Below are 23,113 nucleotides of genomic sequence, written 5' to 3' on the forward strand. Positions count from 1 at the left end.
ACAAACTGTGAGATCATGACCTGAGCCAAAGTCAGACGCTTAACCGACTGAGCCACCTAGGGGCCCCGAAATAAACTTATCAGTTTTGAGTTCAAAGCAGAAAAATAAACAGAAAAAAACAGCAGATTTTTCATCATATTTCACACAACAAAGATCTCTATAAACCATCATCCCCTTTAAAGAGAGAACTGAATGGTCAGATCATAAAACCAAAGGGAGGGATGCCTGGGTGGCTCAGTCACTTAAGTGCAGGACTCTTGATTTTGGCCCAGGTCATGATCTCATGGTTCCTTAGATCAAGCCTCAAGTTGGATTCTGCCCTAATAGCAGGGAGCCTGCTTGGGATTCTCCCTTTCCCTCCCTCTCTGCCCCTCCCCTGCCTGTGCTCTCTCTTTCTCTCCAAACAAATAAATAAACTTAAAAAAAAAAAAAAATAAAACAAAGGAAGCTGGCACTAAAAATTAAGTAAATACTCAAAAAGAATCAAAATCAAATTCTTACTATGGTATCAGAAGGCAAGAGTGTGGAGGATAGAATCAGGAGCTGGACTCATTGTTGGGCTCATAGATCACATCAAGAATGGTGCACAGGGTATGGTGAAGAAGCAAGAATAAACCCACCTGAGCCACACAGCAAAACTGTGAAAAACAAAATATGCAAGACAGTTAAAGTCTTTGTATTCAGGGGCACCTGGGTGGCTCATTCGGTTAAGCATCTGACTCTTGATTTCACCTCAAGTCATGATCTCATGGTTTGTGGGATCGATCCCCATCTTGGGCTCTGTGCTGACAGTGTGGAGCCACTTGGGGTTTGTTCTCTCTCTCTCAATAAACATTAAAAAAGATCTTTGTATTCAGACTGTTGTTATAGGGACTATCTGCATTAATGAGAATGTCACCAAGGAGAGGAGGGGGTCCAGGGCTTTAAAGGGGCAGGTCACCTAGGGAGCCATTAGCAAGTATTATGGTCATCACGATGAGGACGGTGATGGCCTTATCTGAGTCTCTGAGGAGGCATGGTGGTACATCCAGTTAAAAAATAAAATTGCTGGGGCACGTGGTGGCTCAGTTGGTTGGGCATCTCACTTCGGCTCAGGTCATGATCTCGCAGTCCATGAGTTCAAGCCCCATGTTGGGTTCTTTGCCGAAGGTTCAGAGCCTGGAGCCTGCTTGGGATTCTGTGTCTTCCTTTTTCTCTGCCCTGCCCCCACTCATGCTGCGACTCTCTCTCTCTCTCTAAAATAAGCAATCATTTAAAAAAAAAAAAAAGTTGCTGAGTAGATTTGAAGATCTGATGGGCTTTCATGAATCTGGCAAGAAGTCGGGAGCCACCAAGGAGCTATACAAAATAGAAAGTTTTTATAATGAGTGTAGGACAAAGAAGTTAAGGGTAAAACAGAAGAAACTATTGCTTCAGGCAAGATCACCTTCCCATAAAGGGAGGAGCAGGGGTCTTCGCAGGTTACCTTCTCTCCCTGTGGGTAGGGAGAAGGCTCACTGGCTGATGACCTCACCCATGCCGATTAGAAAAGTCCTGACTGATGGTTAACACTGCATTTCTGGGGGAGGTTGAAACTGCAGTTAGATTGGGTGTTAATGTGGTTTGGTGATTTGGCCTCGCTCAAGTGATGCTGCTTTGGGCCTGTGGTCGTCTTTTCGACAGCCCTGTCTGGTCGCGTGAGAGACAAGGGTGGTCCTTTGTGTTGCGCTGGTTTCAGAACACGAAAGGGTGGGAAGGTTTTTTAACCTATGCTCTATGTTCTGGGGCACAGGTGAAGTTCAACTTTGTCCTGCGGAATCAACTTTTAATAGAGTAGGGATGCATCTTACAGGACAGGTAAATGCGGGTCTCATTTGTAAACAATTGTTTCATAATTTTTCAGCACTGAATCTGGTTGGTTCTAACAAATGTTAGCTGGTCTTTTTTGGTCTCTTACAATAATGGGAAGCAAGGCTTACTGATTCTCATTAGATTTGTACACCGAGAATATCACCTTCCTTATCAGTTTCGTGATGGGGAAGTGGGGTGGTGCAGGTTGGTGGAACATCAGGTTACCATCATGGAGGAGAATGCAGTGGCCGGCCTTTATTTTCCCGGCTTTGATTACCATTGGTGAAATGGGGCATGTAGCAAAGGTTACATAAGTAAATGACTGAGTTGAGACATGATTTGTATTCTCATGAAATTAACATACTGTGAAGGTTATAATTTACAAAACTGCTAGCATTAATATTTACTTTCAACAGAAGTATTAATCGTGCGCCCACTCTGCAAGTACTTCATTATCTCACGTCTTAGACACCCTCATGGGGTAAGCCCGTTAGGTATGGAGACAGTGACAAGGGAAATGCAGAAAGAGCGCCTAAGTTCCAGTCTCCGTTCTACTTGCAGCAGATCCTATTTCTTGTACCTCACCCATTATTTTTGCATAATAGATTCTTAAAAGACATTTTGTGGATTTTCTGGTAGTAGCCTTCCAAGAACTTGAAAAATACCTTGGCTTTCATATATATATGGAAGTTTTCAGCTCCACAGAACAAGAAAGACCTAAAGTACCTTGATCTGAGTTGTTTTCCTATGGGTTCTACGTGCCTTGCCAGTTAAAATATAGGAACCAGAATAATACTTTTAAAAATATATTATGAACATTTTTTAAGTATGTTATTTATTTTGAGTTAGAAAGTGTGCACAGGCTGTGAGAGGGCAGAAAGAGAAAGAGCAAGAAAAGAATCCTAAGTAGGCTTCACACTGTCAGTGCAGATCTGGATGCAGGGATCAGTCTCACAAACCAAACCGTGAGATCACAACCTGAGCCGAAACCGAGAGTTGGAAGCTTAACTGAACAAGCCACTCGGGCGCCCCTGACCTCAACCAGTATTTACACAGTGGCAGCAGGAGTGTTCGTGGGCCTTCCAGGAGGTGCTTTCTGAAGTCACATTACACTGAACAAATGAAATTAACTTCTGTTGAACATTTTCATGGGTGATTTCATATTGGTTGTTTCCCTCTGTTATTTGCTATCCCAAGGTTAAATCCCAAGCCTAACAACTCTCTACCAGGTTTTATCCACAGTACCCATAAGTTCAGGTGGATTTCTTTTCTTGAGGTCTAAAGACATCCTAAGGTGCTATTTCATTCAGGAAGTGACTTCCCCCAGCATCTGTGAGGCTGGGACTCTCAGCCTGGTACCAGGAACCAGAGCAGCTTGCCCAGGAGGACTTTGTGGGCCTTGACTCTTGAAGTAAAGCTGGCCTTAGCTCCTGCACAGAGGCTAGCTGGACCCGACTGAGCCCCTTTCTCAAATGTGACATTCTGGGCAAGGCCTGGATTCATAATCAGGTTTTCCACTTACATTCTGGTAGGATGGAAAACATTCTAAAACTATACAGAAATCTATACTGCGATGGAAAGCAAAGGGTCTTAGTAAAAGATTCCACATTTTGAGGCAATCTTTGAAAATCAGGTATGATTTTATTTCAGTTTACAAAAGAATTGTCTACTACATTCCTCTGAATTACAGATAGCTTAAGAAGGAAGGGAAAGGGCTTCTTTATTCATAAAATAAGACATTAAAGCAGAATCAACAATATTCCAAGACCACAAGCACACTAAATTTCCCTCATCCATTCATTTAGTCCTGGGTAGTTAGTTCTGTGAGAGGTTGAGTTCAACTCTTAAACACTGTCTGCTGCCGACCACACGGAGGTCTGAAATCCTGACTAACCCAATGGTCTAGTCTGAGAGCTGTCTAAGCAATGTCACGAGAAGCCTATTTATTCTGTGAGGTGTCAGTAGTTGAATCACTTGGTGTCTTCCTTTTCCGTGGGGTTCTGAGTCCTGTTGGGGTCCCAGGCTCTTCCACTAACTTATTACAGAGCCATTCAGTGAGTGTCAGAGGAAAACAAAACTATCTGTAGCCTTAAAATGGCTGGTGTTGAGTTGTTACTTATAATTTTCAAATGTGAAGGGTCTGATGTGATTTAAGAGTAATGTAACTGACAGGGAAATTTGGTTGCTTTATGGCTAGCAAAATAAAATAATAGAATGATTACCCAAAAAAATTAAGCAAAATTTCTTGAAGGAAAGCAACTAAACCAATTTTCATAGAAGTCAGTAAGCATTAACTCTGCTTTAAAAAATATTAAAAAGCATTTATTTGTAAAAGTGATACAGGCAGGCTGGGTCTCAGGACCCAGAGGGGGTCCCACAGGACCAGCCAGGAGGGTCCCCGACTGTACACAGGATAGAAGCCAAACGCGGGACAGCAGAAGCTGAGAGCAGACTTGACCAGGGGTAGAGGGCGTGCAGGTGCAGACACAGCGTCTGGGAGACTCAGAGAAGGAAAGGGGAGAGGGTCTCGTCCTTGCTTGAAGTCTGGGGGTTTTATCGAGGATGCTGGTCCGCGGTAAGTGCCCTCTCAGACATCCAGGAACCGGTTAGAACAAAGTGCCCTTCATAAGTCAGTTCTTCCTCGGAGCAGGGGTCTTGGCACCGAGCTGTCTAGCGCCCACGGTCCGGATGCACGTATGAGGGCTTCTCCTGTACCCTCACCTGGTCCTTCTTCCATGTCTTCTGTCCTAGAGACACCGTTCGCTCCTTGTCCCTCATGAGGAGGGCGCACACTCCGTGCATTAGGAAGCATGGGTAAAGTGGGGTGCAGGTCCCAGCAGGAAGAGAAGCATCAAAAGGAGGAAAATGCAGTTTTTTTTAATGGAGCCCTTCAGTGTCCCTGTCTCAAAAGGGTCAACATTAATTATGGAGGAAACAAATCTTCAGATTTGAAGCACAATAAATATACTAAGAACATGTCAGAATTATCAAGAGATTTAGTAAGCCTGAATTAGGTCCTGGACATCTATATTTTCCTTAAAACAATATATTCTAGATAAGTGTGATGTGCATCCCCAGTTGAAAGCCGTTGGCCAAGAGGCGCCTGGGTGGCTCAGTCGGTTAAGCGTCCGACTTCAGCTCAGGTCATGTTCTCACGGTTCTTGAGTTGGAGCTCCGCATTGGACTCTGTGCTGACAGCTCAGGGCCTGGAGCTTGCTTTGGATTCTGTGTCTCCCTCTCTCTCTCTGTCTCCACTGCTCTCTCTCTGCCTCTCAAAAATGAATAAATATTAAAAAAAATTTTTAAACCATTGGCCTACAAGATGCTAGATTTAAATTACAGAAACAAGACCCTCACCGAATTAACAATTTAATATCTGAAATTGTAACACTGTAGTGTTATCTAATAGCAGCATAGAAGAGACTGGAACACCCTAACTAGAGGAAAACTCAACACAAGCAAGCATCTGGCCAGTGTTTTCCCTGAAGGTATAAACATTATGGACAATAAGGTCAATAACCAATATCAAGGATTTCCCGAAAGCCTATGATTTCTGAAATATTTATATGTATAACATTGTACCTATTAAATATTCACCTAGACAGGCTGAGTGACCATTGTGATTTCACATGGACCTTTACAGTGGTGACACAATAAGCCTAATTATCCCACACTTCTCTTATAAGTGAAAAACATATTTTCTTGATTTCCAGAAATTGTTTGAGAAATCTCCAGGACTGTTTTAGGTGTAAATGATATCCTTAAAGTTTTATTTTTATATATTTAGGATCCAAGGCAAAAATAAAAAAAGTTATCAGACAAGGTTCACACAGATCCTTACGGTAGGATCATGAGTGCCTGAGAAACAATACCAGATAAATTATTTAATCAAAGTGATAAGAAAATATTTAAAAAATAAGCACAGACCGTAACCTACGTGAGCAAACTTTATTTTTTCTTTATCACAGGAGCCCATCAACATCAGGTACAATTGACTAAAATTTTAACACATTTTGGGCTTTCCATCAGACTCAAGTACTATAAACTAAAGCAAGTTAAGTGAAATTTCCAAGTTTTGTTCTTCAGTATGCCTTTACTATTGTGTGGCAGACTCACACTTTATTGAAGCACAGAGTTGTATTCATGTGGTCACAACAATTTTTTTTTAATGTTTTATTTATTTCTGAGAGAGAGAGAGAGACAGAGACAGCGTGAGTAGGGGAGGATCAGAGAGAGGGAGGGAGACACAGAATCCGAAGCAGGCTCCAGGCTCTGAGCTGTCAGCACAGAGCCCGACGCGGGGCTGGAACCCACAAACTGTGATTTCATGACCTGAGCTGAAGTCGAATGCTCAACCGACTGAGCCACCCAGGCGCCCCGTGGTCACAACAAATTTAATAGTAACACTGAGATGTTATTTCTGTTAACAGGCAATGTGTTCTTGCTATCTTAAAGTGCATCAATAAATATTTTTAAAGCTTTTCAGTTTCAATTTCTATGAGGTAAAATATCAATAGCCGTAATCCACATAAACAAAGGCCCTTCTGGTTCCTCAGTAAATCCCAGTAGTACACAGTATATAAACTATGTAATAGTATAAAGGAGTTCAGAGACCATAAAACTTGAAAACCACTGCTTTATGAAATATAAAATTAACTTTTATTTTTGAGAAACAGACACATGCACAATTGTATTCCTCTGTCAGCTTTACTCTTAGTGTAACCTTAACCATTCATATTAATTATATTTTTTTAGCCGAAGTTACTAAATTCTACTTCACATGTTCATTGGCACGACTCAAAGACAAGGCTTCTGTAGGGCATATAAAAATAAGCAAAAAATACATAAAAAACTAGAACTACATATACTAATCAGTGTTTTAGTATTCTCTTGTAAATTAATGAGCTTTCCAACAATTTTTAAATTAATATCTGCCCAAGGTTTATGTTACCTAATATTAAAAGATAAACTGAAGCACCTTATCCATTTTAAGAGTTTATTTGAGCAAAATTTTAATCAGGTACTGCCAACTGGTGGTGGTTAGGGATTCTCCTCTGCCTTGAGCTGGGGGAAATGCTTACAGAGAAGAGGTGGAATCAGAGCAAGAAAATTATTTGATCGGCTTAAGTAGTTGTCTTCTATGGGAAAGCTTAGTTGGCTCTTTCGGATAGGTTGTTCTTAGGTTTTGATTGCTTGACCTTAAGGGATTTGCAGGCTCCTGTTCTGGTTTGCTTATGAAGGTTACTAAGGCCTTAGAGCCACCTTAGTCTAATGGCCTCCTTGTTTAATTAATTTAACACTAAAGAACCTGGAAATTCTCTTCATGCTGACATATTACTAAACATGATTAGTGTTGATATAAAAAGCTTGTTAGAATAATGATTTGTCATAGATTTACAGTTTTTATAATCTTAAACATTATGTAGGAATAATCTTACTTTATCTGACCAGTAAACCTGTCTGAGTCTAGGAAAAATAAACTCAAGTAGCATAAAATATATATTTATATTATACTTAACATGGATAATTGAGATAAGACATAACTGTTTTCATTAAGTGAAAATTTTATTAAACTAATATTAATTTCCAAACATATTAACTGTATGAATTTCAATTCTAAAAACATTTGAGTTATAATTTCAGCCACTGGTCAAGAATAAAGACAGAAATACTAAAATCAGTCTAGATATCAAAGAGCTATCTGTTCTCCTTCCTTGTGGGCATGAAAGTCTTAATTGATTTTTAGCTCTAAAATGGGCAAGTAAGCAAGCAGGGAAGAAAAAAGAATTAAAAAAAAAGACTAATAAACCCAGTCCTCTACGGTCTCTTACCAAAAAATAATAAATCTCTATAATCCATTCATTAATTTACATAGAACACTAAGTAGTCAGACCATAAAACCAAATTCCTAAGCATTGCTTCCACTAATGGAGAATAATACTTCCCTTAATGAAATAAAACAAAACAAGAGCTAGTAGAGAGGAAAATTGAAATTAGAGAAACAGAGAGTCAGCAAAGTTCTATTGCCACTTGGCATTCAGCTCTGGAAGCCAATAATAGATGTTTCTGGACTAAAGCTGCCTGTGGAGTGTTCCCTGGTGATGAAAATTGGCTACTTCTGTCAGATGAATCTGAAGGCATCTTGGTGGAAAGCCTTCATAACTGAAAAGATACCATTTTAAAGGTACATCGTAACTTTCTCACTAATAGAAAATGTGTTGAAGATTTTATTTAACTCATTAATTTATGATGAGACAGGAAAGTTGTTTTATCCTCTTCAAAGGGGAATCCACAGAGCAGACTTGCTAATGGACCAGAAGTAGTGCAGACATGGCTTTGTTAACAGAGTGGGATAGGGAAGTCCGTTGAATGCCCACTGGAGGGACTTGGCATTTCTGTAGATGAGAATTATTTGCATCACTATTAATTTTCTGCAACTAATAGAGTTGTAAAATAGCTCACAGACCACGAAAGGCATAAGCCCCATAAAAGCAGATTATCCTGAAGGGTGTGTGCTGAACAACTGACAGGTGTTGGCTGAAGATACCCAGTCATCTTTTGTTCCATCTTCAAGTATTTCACAGGTTTTTTCCTCCAGCCTTGATTCTACAACTAATTATGTTCACTTTATCATAGATTTCTCTACCCATTAACCATCTTATTTTGTTATTCATCTTTAAAGAAGTGGCAGATACCAATCCATGTCGTTTTTTAAGGAGCTTCCTTAAAAGCTTTCCTTAAATCAAGGGAATTATATTGGCTATATTTCCTAATACCTAATTTATAAGAACAGATAAGTCAAAATTGTTAATACTAACATTGCTGTATTTTCAGGCCTGGACCACTCGTCACCCCAACCTGAACACGTGCTGTCTGTCATGGCACTTGTTAGCATTGTACCCGAGGGAGAGCTTGTCTCTCGTAGGTTCTGTAGCTGGACCATGTGAATGCACCTTTCATCCTCTAGATTCTGTATCACACATCTAAAAGTCATATATGTATATATATTTTTTTTGCCTTCTGTGTATTTGTTTCTTTTCACTTAGACTTTTATTCTGGGGTTTACGTTTCCTTATACACAACTAACTTTTTCTCCCTCGGCTGAGGATGAAAGGTACTATTTGGCTTATGATTGACTTAACTGTTTAACCTTCCTTCACTCACACTTAATAGGGATCATGTCCATGATTTTCTCTTTTTGAGTGGTATTAATTGAATAGGTTAATAGATTATATTCATATATTCATGTATATGAAGTATGTGTTTACTTATTTTCCATTTTGTATTCATCCACTTATACTAAATAGCAAACAAGTATTTTGAGTGCTTACTGTCTGCTAGTCACTGTTCTAGTTACTGGGGGATTTTAGCAGGGAGATGATTTAAGTAGCTTTCATGGTAATCCATGTGAGATGACTGCATATTTCAAATAGGGTAGATGAGGAGTGGCCAGGTTCTGGACATGTGCACAGTTGAGTTGATGAGACAAATTGATGGATTGGATGTGGGGTGTGAGCAATGATGAAAATGTTCTTGACTTGAGCAGGAATAGAATTAGCATTAAGCCAACAAGGCTGTGGAAGGAGTGGGTTTCGGAGAGAAGATCAATAATTTACTTGTTTTCTTTTGTGAGAGAATATATATAACATAAAATTTGCCATTTTAACCATTTTTAAGTGTACAGCTCAGTGGTCGTGTTCAGTGTTGTGCAGTCATCATCATGGTCTATTTCCAAAGCATTTTCTTCACTCCAAAATAAAACTCTGAACACATGAAGCAATAACTTCCCATTTTCCACCCCTGGCCTCTGGGAACCTCTATTCTACTTTCTGACTCGACTAATTTACCTATCCTACATATTTTATATAAGTAGAATCATGCAATATTTTATTTTTACGTTATTTTTACATTATATTTATTTTTTATTATGCTTTTTTCACTTAGCATGTTTTCAAGAGTCATGATATATATCAGAACTTCATTACTATTTATGGCTGAATAATATTGCATCGCATGTAACACCAAATGAAATTTATCCATTCATCTATTGTTTAACACGTAGCCTATTCCCACCTTTTGGCTACTGTGATAATGCTGTAATGACAATTCTTACACAAGCATCTGTGTCCATGTTTTCAGTCCTTTTTGGTATATACCTAGAGGTGAATTTGTTGATTGTATGGTAATTCTGTGATAAACTTTTTGGAGAACCACCAAACTGTTTTCCGCAACAGTGGCATCATTTTTTGTCAACATTTGTTATTTTTCACAGTTTTTTAATTGCAGCCAACCTAGTAGGCATGAAGGTGAATCTCACTGAAATTTTATTTTGAAATTCCCTAATTAGCGATGTGGAACATCTGTTCATGTGCTTATTGTCCATTTACTTTTCTTCTTTGGAAGAAATGTCTATTCATGTTATTTGCCCATTTTTAAAATGAGTTGTTTGTCCTTTTGTTTGTTGAGTTGTAGGAGTTCTTTATATATTCTAGATATTAAACCCTTATCAGCTACAGGATTGGCAAATATTTCCTCCTATCTGTGGGTTATCTTTTCATTCTCTTAATAGTGTTTTGTTTTGTTTTTTTTGATGCATAACAGTTTTAAATTTTAGGGGCGCCTGGGTGGCTTAGTCGGTTAAGCGTCCGACTTTCGCTTAGGTCATGATCTCGCGGTTCGCGGGTTCGAGCCCCGCGTCGGGCTCTGTGCTGACTGCTAGCTCAGAGCCTGGAGCCTATTTCAGAGTCTGTATCTCCCTCTCTCTCTGACCTTCCCCTGCTCACACTGTCTCTCTCTCTCTCCTAGAAATTAAAAAAAAAAAAAAAAGTTTTAAATTTTGATGAAGTCCAGTTTATTTTTTTCTTTTTCCCTGTGATTTTGGTGTCACATTTCAGGAACTATTGCCAAATCCAGTGTTATGAAGATTTCCCCTTTGTTTTCTTCTAAGAGTTTTTATAGCTTTAGCTCTTAAATTTAGGTCTTTGATCCATTTTGAGCTAATTTTTGTATGTGGTATAAGGTAAAGGTCCAGGGGCGCCTGGGTGGCTGAGTTGGTTGAGTGTCTGACCTCAGCTCAGGTCATGATCTCATGGTCTCTGGGTTCGAGCCCGTGTTGACAGTTCAGGGCCTGGAGCTTGCTTCGGATTCTGTGTCTCCCGCACTCGTGCTCTGTATCTCTCTCTCTCTTATAAATTTAAAAAATTTTTTAAAAATATGGTGAAAGTCCCACATCATTCTTTTGTATGTGGCCATCTGATTCTCACAGCACTGTTTGTTGAAGAGACTGTTCTTTACATATGAATGGTCTTGACTCACTTGTCAAAAATCAGTTGACCTTAATGGCGCCTGTGTGGCTCAGTTGGTTGAGCATTCTACTTCAGCTCAGGTCACGATTTCACGGTTCATGGGTTTGAGCCCTGCGTTGGGCTCTGTGCTGACAGCTCAGAGCCTAGAGCCTGCTGTGGATTCTGTGTCACCCTCTCTCTTTCTCTGCACCTCCTTCACTCGCACTCTGTCTCTCTCTCTCTCTCTCAAAAATAAACAGTAAAAATAATTTTTTTAATCAGTTGCCCTTAGATTAAACATTTATTTCTGAGCTATCAATTCTGTATTCATATCATTTCTTACACCAGTACCATACAATTTTGATTACTGTAGTTTTGTAGTAAGTTTTGAAATTGTGAAGTGTCAGACTTCCAGCTTGGTGTTTCTTTTTCCAGATTGTTTTGGCTATTTGGATTTTCTTGGAGTTCCATATGAATTTTGGGATGTTATTCCATTTCTACAAGCATTAAACCTACTTTAGATAGTTTTGTCATCTTATAATAGTCTTCCAGGGTAGGAGCACAGGGTATCTTTCCATGTATTTAGGCCTGTTAAAATTTCTTCCATGAATGTTCTTTAAATTTTCAGTGTACATTTTTTGTGTCTCTTTTACTAACTTTATTCCCAAGTATTTTATTCTTTTGGATGCTATTATAAATGAAATTGTTTCCTAATTTTTTTTCTGAGTGTTCATTATCCATATACAGAAGTACAACTGATTTTTGCACACAGCTTTTTATATAGTGCATCTTTGCTGGATTTATTTATGAGTTCTCACAGTTTTTCTTGGTTCTTCAGCATTTTTCACATAGAAGCTTATTTCATTTATGAATAGAGATAGCTTTATTTCTTTTGCAATTTGGATGTCTTTTATTTTATTTTATTTTTGTTGTCTATTGCCTGGCCGAAACAGTATCTTAGTTTCGGACATGTTAAATCTGAGATCTTGATTAGACCTTCAGATGGACTTCCTTCCCATTTAGGCAGTAGAATATTTGAGTCTGGGCATCAGGGAATAGGTTTGTACTAGTAATATGATATTGGGAACTGTCAGCATGCAGCTAGTATGTAAAGCCATGAGGTCGTGTGAAAGATCGCCTGGAGAATGGGTACAGGCAAAGAAGGGCAAAGCCATGGAGAGGAAGCCTAGCCTTGTAGAAGTCAGGAGGCTTTCCTTTTCCCTTCCCCTTCATCATTTTCACAGATGACACTCTCCTGGCATCTTTTGGATGGTTCTACAGAAGAAAGTAGTCTTTCTGATTACATCACTGGGCCTGCATAGTTTTCATTCAAGGATAACATTGAAGATCATGATTAGGTACCAGCCAGAATCTCCCTTGGTGATCAGAGACACCCAGAGAGGCTTCTGAGTCTCCAGACTCTGCCCACAAAGCCGTGGTATAGTTGTTCCCTTGTATCCAAAACAGATGCAAATTACAGTAGACTCTTCTGCAGGGGTAACTGAAAAGAGATCACGATCACCTCTAACTTTGCACATCTGTCGCCTCTCTGAGTTCTTCCTTTGAGAATCTTTGTGATCCAGATTATCTCTTCATTCTTCTTCCTCTACCTTCCCCAGATACACCCACACAGTGCAGGCCCCTTTGACTCCCTGGTGTGTGTCTACATGGAGTCCCCTGAATGCCTCCTTTTCCTTTCCTGTTTATTTGCTGGCTCCCTTAAGACGCAGTAAATGTACAATGGTTAGTTCATGGTTATGATACACAGTGGGTTGCATTCGAAATACAGCATATCAGTTACAAAAATGTATGAGTAAAGTGAGTCCATTTTTTTAAAATACATATATACACACCCTCCCATGGAAAGAACATTGGGCAGAATATATATCAAATTATTAAACAGTAGTCATTTCTTATTGGTGGAATTACAGGGGAATTTATATTTCTAACAATAGATTTCCAAAGCATATAACATATATATGTTTTGCTGTCAGTATGTTTTTCTTATGCAAATAAAAGAAGTATTTAAAAACTCATTTAAAAAAGCCTTTACAGTTCTAGTTAATAGCAGATGCTGACCCGTAAATAAGCAATGTCTTTATCTGAGCTCCTCTGTGCAAGAGGTTAAAGCATTTGACTTACCCACAGCAGGAGCCTAAGAGTTACTGTGTATGCACGACCGAGGCAGGGAAAACGGGCTCTTCCACCTGTAAAACATGCCTTTCTTACCCTCACCTTCCCTGCGAGTCCATAAGCAGGATGGCATCTTTGGAGACCTGCCAGCTAACCAGTAGAACGGACTTCTGGAGGGAAGCATTCCCCTCTCCCCCCGTTCTACCTCATGTCCTGGATTATTTTGGATTGGTTTGAGGATAAGTAACTGACTTTCTATCTCTTGCACCGTTTTTTTCCTCCGCAGGAAGTTTTTTTTCTTTTGATATATGCTTAAATGTTTATTTTTAAGTGGTGTAACTTTTCAAAAAACGTATTAAAGTTAATTTCTGTGGGAAAAAATGTTTTTTACATTTCTGACTGTTTTTTGTTCCTTCTCTTTTGAAATCTGTAGCCAACAAGAACATTAGTCATGACAAGCATGCCGTCTGAGTAAGTATTCGTTGTTTTGATAACTTTCTACTCAATGTAAAATTTTGGATTTTTCTCTCGTGTTCTGCGATGCTGTGCTTGTAATGCAGTTCATAGCTTTGCACTGTGTTGTTCTTACTCTGTATAATTGATATTGGCATAGGCAGAACCCTGGAAATAAAAGACTATGAACAGTTCAGCACTGAAGGCTTTGGGAGTTGTTTAGATAGCATTAAGAGGTATTACAGTGTTTGGGTGTTCTTCTTGCTTGCTTCATATCTACGGGCTCTGTGTGTCCACCACTTTTGCCCTGTGAAAGTTCAGTAAATGGACCATTGCTTACTGATCCCCTCACAGTTCTTAAGGAAATACTTTGGTGAGAAGCTCTCTACCACAATATTAAAGCTGCTATCTACACATTTTGTGAAAAGAGTTAATAGCTTTTTGGCACACTCTTATCATCTTCCTTAAACATTTAACACAGTATATAGCACTTCCAACAAAAATACAGCACCATATTCTTTGTAGCAAATTTTTGAATTCCTGTCTAAAGGGGAAAACCATGTGTTTTTAAATTTTTTGTATCAATCATAGGTTTTAAGGTTTGCAGGCATTCATCAAAACACTGGGACATTTCAATGAAAAGTAGCCTGCAAAAAAGTGCATGCTTGCAGTACTTTCTATTGCAGGGTCCTTTTCCTACCCAGGGCATATGAAATTAAAAGGACTGATTGTTCAGACACCATACATTAGCTAGTAAAAAAAGAGCACACTCAACAATTTTTGCTAATCTCTTATGAAGTGTACTGACCATTTTAAATAGTCTAATATGGGAGTGAAAATTGAGTATGGTGGGTGGAATATTTTTAAAAGTCTGTAGTTTTGCTCCCAATATAAAACATATTAGTAAATGGTTATTTTTTCAATCAAAGTTTTGAAAATGAAACTTTTCATTTAGGCCATATTCTTTTTTATTCCCCTCTTCCCCCCACGTATACTTCTTGTCTGAAGTTAAGAGCAAGACCTAGACATTCTGATGTCACATTGATAAGCCATGCGTAGAAGAGACACTTGTTATTAACACATCCAGCAAAGGGCTAGCCGCTGCCAGACTCAGAATAAGGAAAATCATCAATATGCAGAAGTGAAGGGTTCCAGGGAACATGTGGCTTAGAGCATTTCACTTCTATATTGCTTTTGTTTTCTTTGTGTTTCCCCCAAATTTAGTATTTTCCATTGCCCCAGTAAGCACAGACTCTCTGGTCCAAGTGGTGATATGGCCTGGGCCTTGGCCCATTCATCTTTTTTTGCCCTAGGGATCTCTGAGAATTTAAACTGTGATACACTTCAGCCCTTTCATTTCACATGCAAAGAAATGGGTCTTGCACATTGACATACTCGAGATGACCATAGATAAAACTCAGAAGCACTGTAAAGTAGATGGGGCTCTGTTAGACACAGTCTGTACAAGCATGTCCAAGAGCAACCTCTTTCCCTTCATAACAATTTTTGGAGAGGAGAGAAATTTATCTCTTAACTCACTGTGTACGTCATAGTGTGGCTCAGAATGCCCTTTGTGTCCTTTGTATCTCACTGGGGATTTCCAGAACTTGCTGGGCGGGCTAGGAGAATACAATGTGTCACGACCAAAGGCTCTAGAAAGGTGGTCATAAAGGAAAGACAGGGAGAATGGTGAGCATTTTGGTGAGGAAATTAGATGGGAGGAATATATGTTTTTCTAAAGGTGCTTAAGGCACTAATGGAATGACAGACCAGAAGATAAACAACAATAGGCTTTGAAATAATAAGGAGGCTCTGCCAAATTTGCCCTAAGATTTGATCCGATAATGTAATGAAAAGGTCCCTTTTCTCCCTCATTCTCAGAAAAAAACAAAACAAAACAAAATTATATGTGAATTCAAATGAATGTTACATACCAAATAAAACCAGCAAGTGATAAGCTTGGTCCTGACCATGCGTGGATTGGTTCGCATCTGTCTGAGAAGGAAGTGTGGTGGGAAGAGCGGAGGTGGGTTTGTGATGCTGGTGGCGTCCCTGCCCGTGGGCACGTGGGAAGCTACTTACAGCCTTGGGCAGTTTTCTCAGCCATTCAAGTAGAAAGTTGTAGTTGAGAGCTGAAGTTTTTTAATTTCCTCAAATGTTAAGTGATAAACTATAAAGAAATTAAAGCATGAGTTCCATAGTTGAGATCTGTGTAGAACTTTAGTTTTTCTAGTTTTTAAAAATTATGATTCAGTCTTATCATCTTATTGTTCATATGTAAGAAACGTATTCGTTTTGTTGATTTTTTTTTCTCTCCTGTTTAACAGAATGCAGAACATCGTCATCCAAGTTGTGAACACATTGAAGGGCTTTTCACTTGCCCAGGAAGTGTGTGAAACTACTACCCACGTGCTGGCCGGCAAGCCGCTGCGTACCCTGAACGTGCTACTGGGAATTGCCCGTGGCTGCTGGGTTCTCTCTTACAAATGGGTAAGCCCTAGTGTGAGCAAATGGCAGACATGCATGTGTTACAACAGAAGGTGTTTGGTTAGAAGCGGTCATCCCATGGCGGTGACACTAGGTCACTAGATTCGTACCTGTGCTAATTTGCACACTTTCTTATGAGCAGTGAATCCCGTGTTCCTGTTCTGTCCTTGAACCCTTCTCCCTTTGGCTCTCCACCTTCAGCCACTGCTGATCCCTTGGGAACAGACGTACAGTGAGGACCGAGAGCCCAAGAGTGGCCGTCCAGATACAGACCTCTGCCACTGCAGAAATAAGATTAGAACAGGCTCGGAATGAAAACACAAAATGCGTGTTCTCACAGTCAAATGAACTTTCTTCTGTGTTTGACCAAGAAATAATGTGACCTATGTTAGTGATGGTTTAAAAAGCCAAAAGAATTCAGTGATTGTTTTTACAGATGGATTTACTTAGGATGAAACATGTTCATTTAATCCCATTTGGATATGTTTTATCTTACGCATATCTATCTGTAACATTACTTGCCCACATTTCTGTACATTAAAGGTAGTTTTTTTTTTTAATCATTGTTTTCTTTATTCGTAGAAATTGAGATTGTTTGTTACTCTTTCTATTTTTACTTTGATCTTCAACCTATGGTCACTCCAAAGCACTGAGGTCTGGTGAGAGTGCAGTCATTTGTTACTGGTGTTACTCTCTTGCATCTGCTACACATCCACGCTCCTTCCTCCTCCTCCAAACAATGTGTTATGTTAATACTGTGTTAATTTAAACCAGTAGAACTGTAATACACAAACAAGCTATAGATGGATTTTTTAACAACGGCTCTGGTCGTTTTCCTGTGTCACGACTTAACCCTGCAGCTTTCTGGTTCAAGGCATCTGTGACATTAGTGCTTAAAGTCATGAAGTGGAAAAGTTTGAAATTCTACCTCCCCCCACCCAAAGCACTGTTTGCCTTGGTGATAGTTGGTGACTACCTTAAGAAATATCATTTATAACTCCAGCTTCCAAGAATGAATACCCTGCCTTCTTTTCCTCACTTCATAATGTTTCTCTATCTTTATCAGTCAGCTCTTCCTTCCCTCATGTCTCAGAAGAAAGAAATGTTCCTTATCATTTATGAGGATATACATCTGTGCTTGATTTTGTACCAGACCTATTCTTCTGGGACTCTGAGCAGAGAGGTCAGACATGAGAAGCAGCATTTACTGTTGCCATGCGTAAAGACCAACTCCCTGGGTGCCTCCGTGTTTCTGCTTGGTGTACTGCCAATACTCTTCCGCTAATCATACATAGAAACAGAGCCAGATGCAAATTTAACATATGGTTACTATATGTGGGATTAACCACTACATGTTAGGAAGGCAGGAAGTAGAACATGTTATTTGGTGAACTTCCAGTGCTCAGGCAGAACTGGGCCACTTGGTCACATGAGTGAATGAATGAAGTACAAGTGCAGTAAGGAAAGAAAATGAAATAAAAGACATTTATATTAGAGTGGAAGAAATGGTACTGTGTCTCTTCATAGACACTCTGATTGTCCATGTAGACAATCCCAAGAAATCTACAAAAAAACCTCTTAGAGCATATTATCAGGATATAAAGATGTAGTCATAGAGGGTGAACATTGAGATAAATCAAATGTAAATCTAACAGGGTCTGTATGCCAAAAACTATAAAACACGGGTTTAAAACAATCAAAGAACTAATTAATGGAGAGACATACTATGTTCATGGATTGGAAGACACTTCCCCAAAACAATCTACAGATTTAACACATTCCCAGTAAAATTTCAAAAGAATTCTCTGAAAATATAGACAAACTGATTGTGTAGGTGTGTGTGTGTGTGTGTATATGAATGTGTGTGTGTGTGTGTGTGTGTATACACATTAAACTATATATGTATAGTTTAGAATTAGGATAAAAATCTTCATGACCCAGATTTAGGCAGAGAGTTCTCAAATGCAACATGATATGTAAAAGGAAAAGTGATAAATGATACTTCATCAAATGTAAAAACTTATACTCTGTGGAAAACATAAGGAAGCCAATATAAAACATTTTCACATCTCACCTGACAAAAGACTTAATCAAAACTATATAAAGAACTCTGAAATCTCAAAAATAAGAAACAACCCAAACAAAGAAATAGCCTAAAGCATTTTCAAAAAAAATCTTTTATGTATTTATTTTGAAAGAGAGTGTGCACAAGCAGAGGAAGGCCAGAGAGAGAGGGAGAGAGAGAATTCCAAGCAGGCTCTGGGCTGTCAGTGCAGAGCCTGACAGTTGGCTCGATGTCATGAACCCATGTGATCATGACCTAAGCCAAAACCAAGGGTCAACCGCTTAACCAACTGAGCCACCCAGGTGCGCCCCCACAAGCATTATTTGAACATTTTACCAGAAATATGCAGGTGAAAAGATGCTCAATATCATTAGAGAAATATAATTTGCAACCACAGTGAGGTCCCAGCAAACATTTAATAAAGTGGCTAAATAATAGAATATGTTGACAGATCCTCCCGCAAAGATGCAGGGCACCTGGGCCCTTGTACACTGCTGGTGAGGGAGGAAGGTGGTACTGCCATTCTGGAAAGTAGTTGGGAAGTTTGATGTGAAGTTAAATGTATATTCACCAGGTCAGTCAGCAACCCTGTTTCTAGGTATTTGCCCTGGGGAAACAAAGTTGATGCTCAGGCAAGAATCTGTACCTGAATATTTGTAGCAGCTTTGTTCATCATCACGAAAATCTGGCAACAACACAGGAGTCCCCCAGCGGGTGATAGATGAACAAACCATCCTTCTATACAGCAGAATAGCGCTCAGTAATAAAAGACAACAGTGGTACCCACCACAAAGTGGGTGAATCTCTGGCCTTGTGGGCTGCCTTCTGGTGAACCAGCTGGCTTCAGGGTGCAATGGTCCTCTCTGCTCCCCTCCATGGGGCTGTCCCGAGCGCCACCTCCACCAGATGTATCCCCTTCTCCCACAGGATCCCAGGCCTCCAGGTTTCGGGCTGTTGGCATTGCCAGACAGTTCCTACAAAGTCAGCCCTCCAGATCTCACCTCTGAAGTGTTACAATGGGGCAGAGCCTTGAAGGCAGCAACAGTGTGTTTGAGGAATAATAAGAAGGCTCAGTTGTGGTTCACCAAGAGGAAAAGTAGTAGAAGATGAGACAAGACAGCCAGATGTTGAAGACAGCTTGGCCATGGTGAAGGGCTTGCATTATATTCCTTGTGTCATGATGAGCTATCAGAAAGTTTCTGTCCAGGGAGCAAGATACTCTGACCTGTGTTGTTCAAAAGATGGTGTCTGCTGCATGGAGAGCTCACTGTGGGGAGAAGGAATACTGTTGCCTCAGTATCCCAGTGAGAGAAAACCACAGCTTGGACTGGGTGGCGACACACTCTGATTTGGACAATACCGGGAGGTCGGGGTTCAGGGGCATTCTCATGGATAGGCTGCAGATCGTGAGGGGAAGGAGTTAGGGGAGACTACTGGGGTTGTTGACTTGATGGTTTAACAACGATCCTTTGTGATTTAAGAGGAACACATTAGGGTGGGATTCCTTTTCATCCTGTGCACCAAGAAAGGTGTCATGAAGCCTGTAAGAGAAAGCAGTGCCAAGACAAGACATGGCCAAGACGGCACATTCTGTCCCACACCAGGTGCCACCTGAACTGTGAACCTAGCAAGCCGGACCCTGCTAGTCTGATGCAATGGCCTCTGCTCCCTTTGGCTCCCACTCATTGGGTTCAAAGTGATGGTGGCACGAGGAGTGCACAAGTCACCCATGGACCCTTGCCAAATCATCAACCAGCCAGGCTGGAAGCAATTCTCTTAGATATGCACAGGGTGGCATCACCTTGAGCAATTTCTTCTTCTAAAGGGTCCATGGTACAGTATTAGATTCCTGTGGCTGCTGTAGCAAATTACCAGAAATGTATTGGCTTAAAAACAGCACAGATTTATTCTCTTATGGTTTTGGAGGTCAGAAGTCCAAAGTAGGCTTCACTGGGCTCAAGTCAAGATGTTGTCAGGGCTGCATTCCTTCTGGAATCTCTAGGGGAGAGTCTTGTTTCCTGCATTTTCCAGTTTTAAAGGCTGCATGCATTCCTTGGCTTGTGGCCCCTTCTTCCAGCAGTCACATCCTTCTTTTTTCTGTTTCTGTTGTCACCCCTCCTCTGACTTGTTGCCTCTGTCTTTGACTTAAAAGGACTCGTGGTCTCATGGGGCCAACCTGGATAATCCAGAATAACTCCCCATCTCCAAGTCCCTAACTTCATTGGATCTGTCATGCCCCTTTCACCGTGGAAGGTAACATATTCTCAGATTCTGGGGCTCATCTGTAGACAGCTTTGAGGAGAGCATCATTCTGGAATCCCACAAGTGCAAATGCGTTAATTCCAGAAGCATCATATTCCACACTTCCTTGTACCCCCAGGTTGCTGACTTCTAATTGGTTTGAATTATGTAAGGATAGATAAGAAGGCTTAGAAAGACGCAGAGGGTGGATGGCCATGTGAAGAGGCAGAGCTTAGAGTGATGTATCTACCAGCCACAGAATGCCACGGGGATCCAGCTGCCAAGGGACTCTTGGGCCACATTCTCCCGTAGAGCGTCCAGAGGAACCAGCTCTGCCAGTACATTCATTTAGGACTTCTTGTCTTCAGAGCTGGCTTTGTTGATTATAAACAAGAAGGACAATTGAGAAATAGAGAACATTAAGAAAAAAATGAAGAATAAAATAGATCGTCCTGGGTCTCTGACTGTTTTGAAGCTGTGCATGTTCCTTCATGCTTACTGAGTGATGCTGGCAGAGTAAACTTGGAGAGAGAGGGCCAGCTATGTGGACCTCCAAGACCAGAGCAAAGGCAGGACTGAGACAGAGCTGTAACAGTACTGAACCCTGAGAGCCTTCCTCCGAGTTGTCCAGCTAGCAAGATAGTGCATGAAAACATTCAATTAATTTAAAAAAAATTTTTTTGTGTTTATTTTTGAGAGACAGAGCATGAGCCAGAGAGAGGCAGAGAGAGAGAGGGAGACACAGAATCCAAAGCAGGCTCCAGGCTCTGAGCTGTCAGCACAAAGCCCAGTGTTGGGCTCAAACTCATGAACCGCAAGATCATGACCTGAGCTGAAGTTGGATGCTTAGCTGACTGAGCCACCCAGGCACCCCCAATTAATATGTTTAAATAACACACTGTATATGTTAGTATAGTGATTTTAAATAGTGGTATAGCAGTGGCCTGAAGGTTTACTATTATTTTCACCATACTAAGCCACTGATTAAGCCACTGTTACTTCTAAGTCTAAGATACGACTTCTGACAGGTCCATGTATTTTATCTTACCTTCTACCAGAAAGACTGAAATCAACAAATAGTTATGCAGAGAGAATACCCATGCAGGTCGACTCACTGTTTAAATAACTACACTGAAAATACACATCCACACACATAGGTAAATACATACACATGTGTTCTGTTTGGAGGTCCCCCAAGTATTTCCATTGTATTACCATCATCATTTACAATGTCCAAATTGGCAGTACATGTACATTGAGACTATTTTGAAATAGAAGACCCACAAAACTGTAACACAAGATCCAGGCCTCTGATGTTTTCACAGTTCATAGGATGATAACATGAAGCAAGAGGAAGATAATTGAGTACAGGAAAGTTCAGCGCCAAGCTACATGGCCAGCCTCAGATCTGGAGATTGCAGAGACTGAAAGTTGACCCCCCCCCCCCCATCCCCACACATAGCGGGAATAGACCCAGTTGAACTGCCTGGGTTCCAGGATCAGAAGTCCTTCTCACCACGCTAGCCTCCCGGTTTGTGAGATGGAGCGGTGGACAGCACGTCCCTCCACGATCATGTGAAAGCTGAGAGTTAAACACGTACTGTGCTCACAGCAGTGGCTGGCAGAAAGTAAGAACTTAATAAATGTCAGCCTTACCTCAGAAGTGATGGTGCATCACCTTCCCAAAAAGAGTTATTGGTCAGTTACCATCTATGTCACAAGTTTTGTCCACAGAAAGGCTGCATTAACCCTATAGTTTAAAAGATGCTTTTTCTCTTGACCGGTGATAACTTTGCTGTGGACAGTTCAGCCCATCCTCGTTACCACCCAGGAACTTCCGTGAAGGGTCATGAGCACTGCGGGCACGTAGGAGTTTGAGGGACCTAAGAAGGGTATCCTTGCGTATCTGGTGGAATTTCAGTGTAATTGGAACCCCCACCTATGTAAAAGCCACCATAGTGCTGATTTTTGCATACATTTCAGCCTTCTCCAAAACCATCAGGGCACAAATGCTTCAAGTGATCACTTTCAGATTTTAAGAGTGATAGTTTTGGCATTTGTATCTTTCTGTGAAAACAGCTCCAGGCATTGCTTTACCAGTGATGCCTAAACACTTCATTACTTGTGAGAAGTACCAATTCCTGGGAAATTGAAAAGGACCAGATCTACTGTGGCTGAAAGTAAAATGCCTATTTGTGTATTCGTGACACACTGGGGATGAGTGGGGAAATGTTTCCTCTAGTTGGCATTGCGTGTTCATTGATTTTAATAGGTTCTTGCTGACTTGTGCTCTTAAGAAAAAAAAGAAATGAACCAAATGTTTTCCCCTGTTTATGTCACTTAAATAAGACAAAGGTAATTACTTCTTGCATGACCTCCCTCCTTTAATTTCCTAAAAACAGCAATCACACAGGGACACTAGGGTAGCTCAATCAGTTGAGCATACGACTTCAGCACAGGTCATGATCTCACAACTTGTGAGTTTGAGTCCTATGTTGGGCTCTGCGTTGACAGCTTGGAGCCTGGAGCTTCAGATTCTGTGTCTCCCTCTCCAACTTGTGCGTTCTGTCTCTCTCTCCTCTCTCTCTCTCTCTCTCTCTCAAAAATAAACATTTAAAAA

The 23,113-nt window shown here is 40.4% G+C and overlaps 1 protein-coding gene across 2 annotated transcripts in view; it reads left to right on the plus strand.

The window, feature by feature from the left end:
- The window catches only part of MCPH1 (microcephalin 1), a 270,061-nt gene that overhangs the window by 88,147 nt on the left and 158,801 nt on the right, over nt 1–23,113 (plus strand). For both annotated transcript variants that reach the window (XM_039219166.1, XM_039219168.1), the window contains exons 11-12: nt 13,681–13,718; nt 16,028–16,190. In XM_039219166.1, the coding sequence (XP_039075097.1) occupies nt 13,681–13,718; nt 16,028–16,190 (201 nt within the window). The remainder of the gene's footprint in view (nt 1–13,680; nt 13,719–16,027; nt 16,191–23,113) is intronic.

The sequence above is a fragment of the Hyaena hyaena genome, unplaced genomic scaffold (genome assembly GCF_003009895.1).
Source record: "Hyaena hyaena isolate Hyena2069 unplaced genomic scaffold, ASM300989v1 scaffold_796, whole genome shotgun sequence".
In the NCBI taxonomy this organism is placed as follows: domain Eukaryota; kingdom Metazoa; phylum Chordata; class Mammalia; order Carnivora; family Hyaenidae; genus Hyaena; species Hyaena hyaena.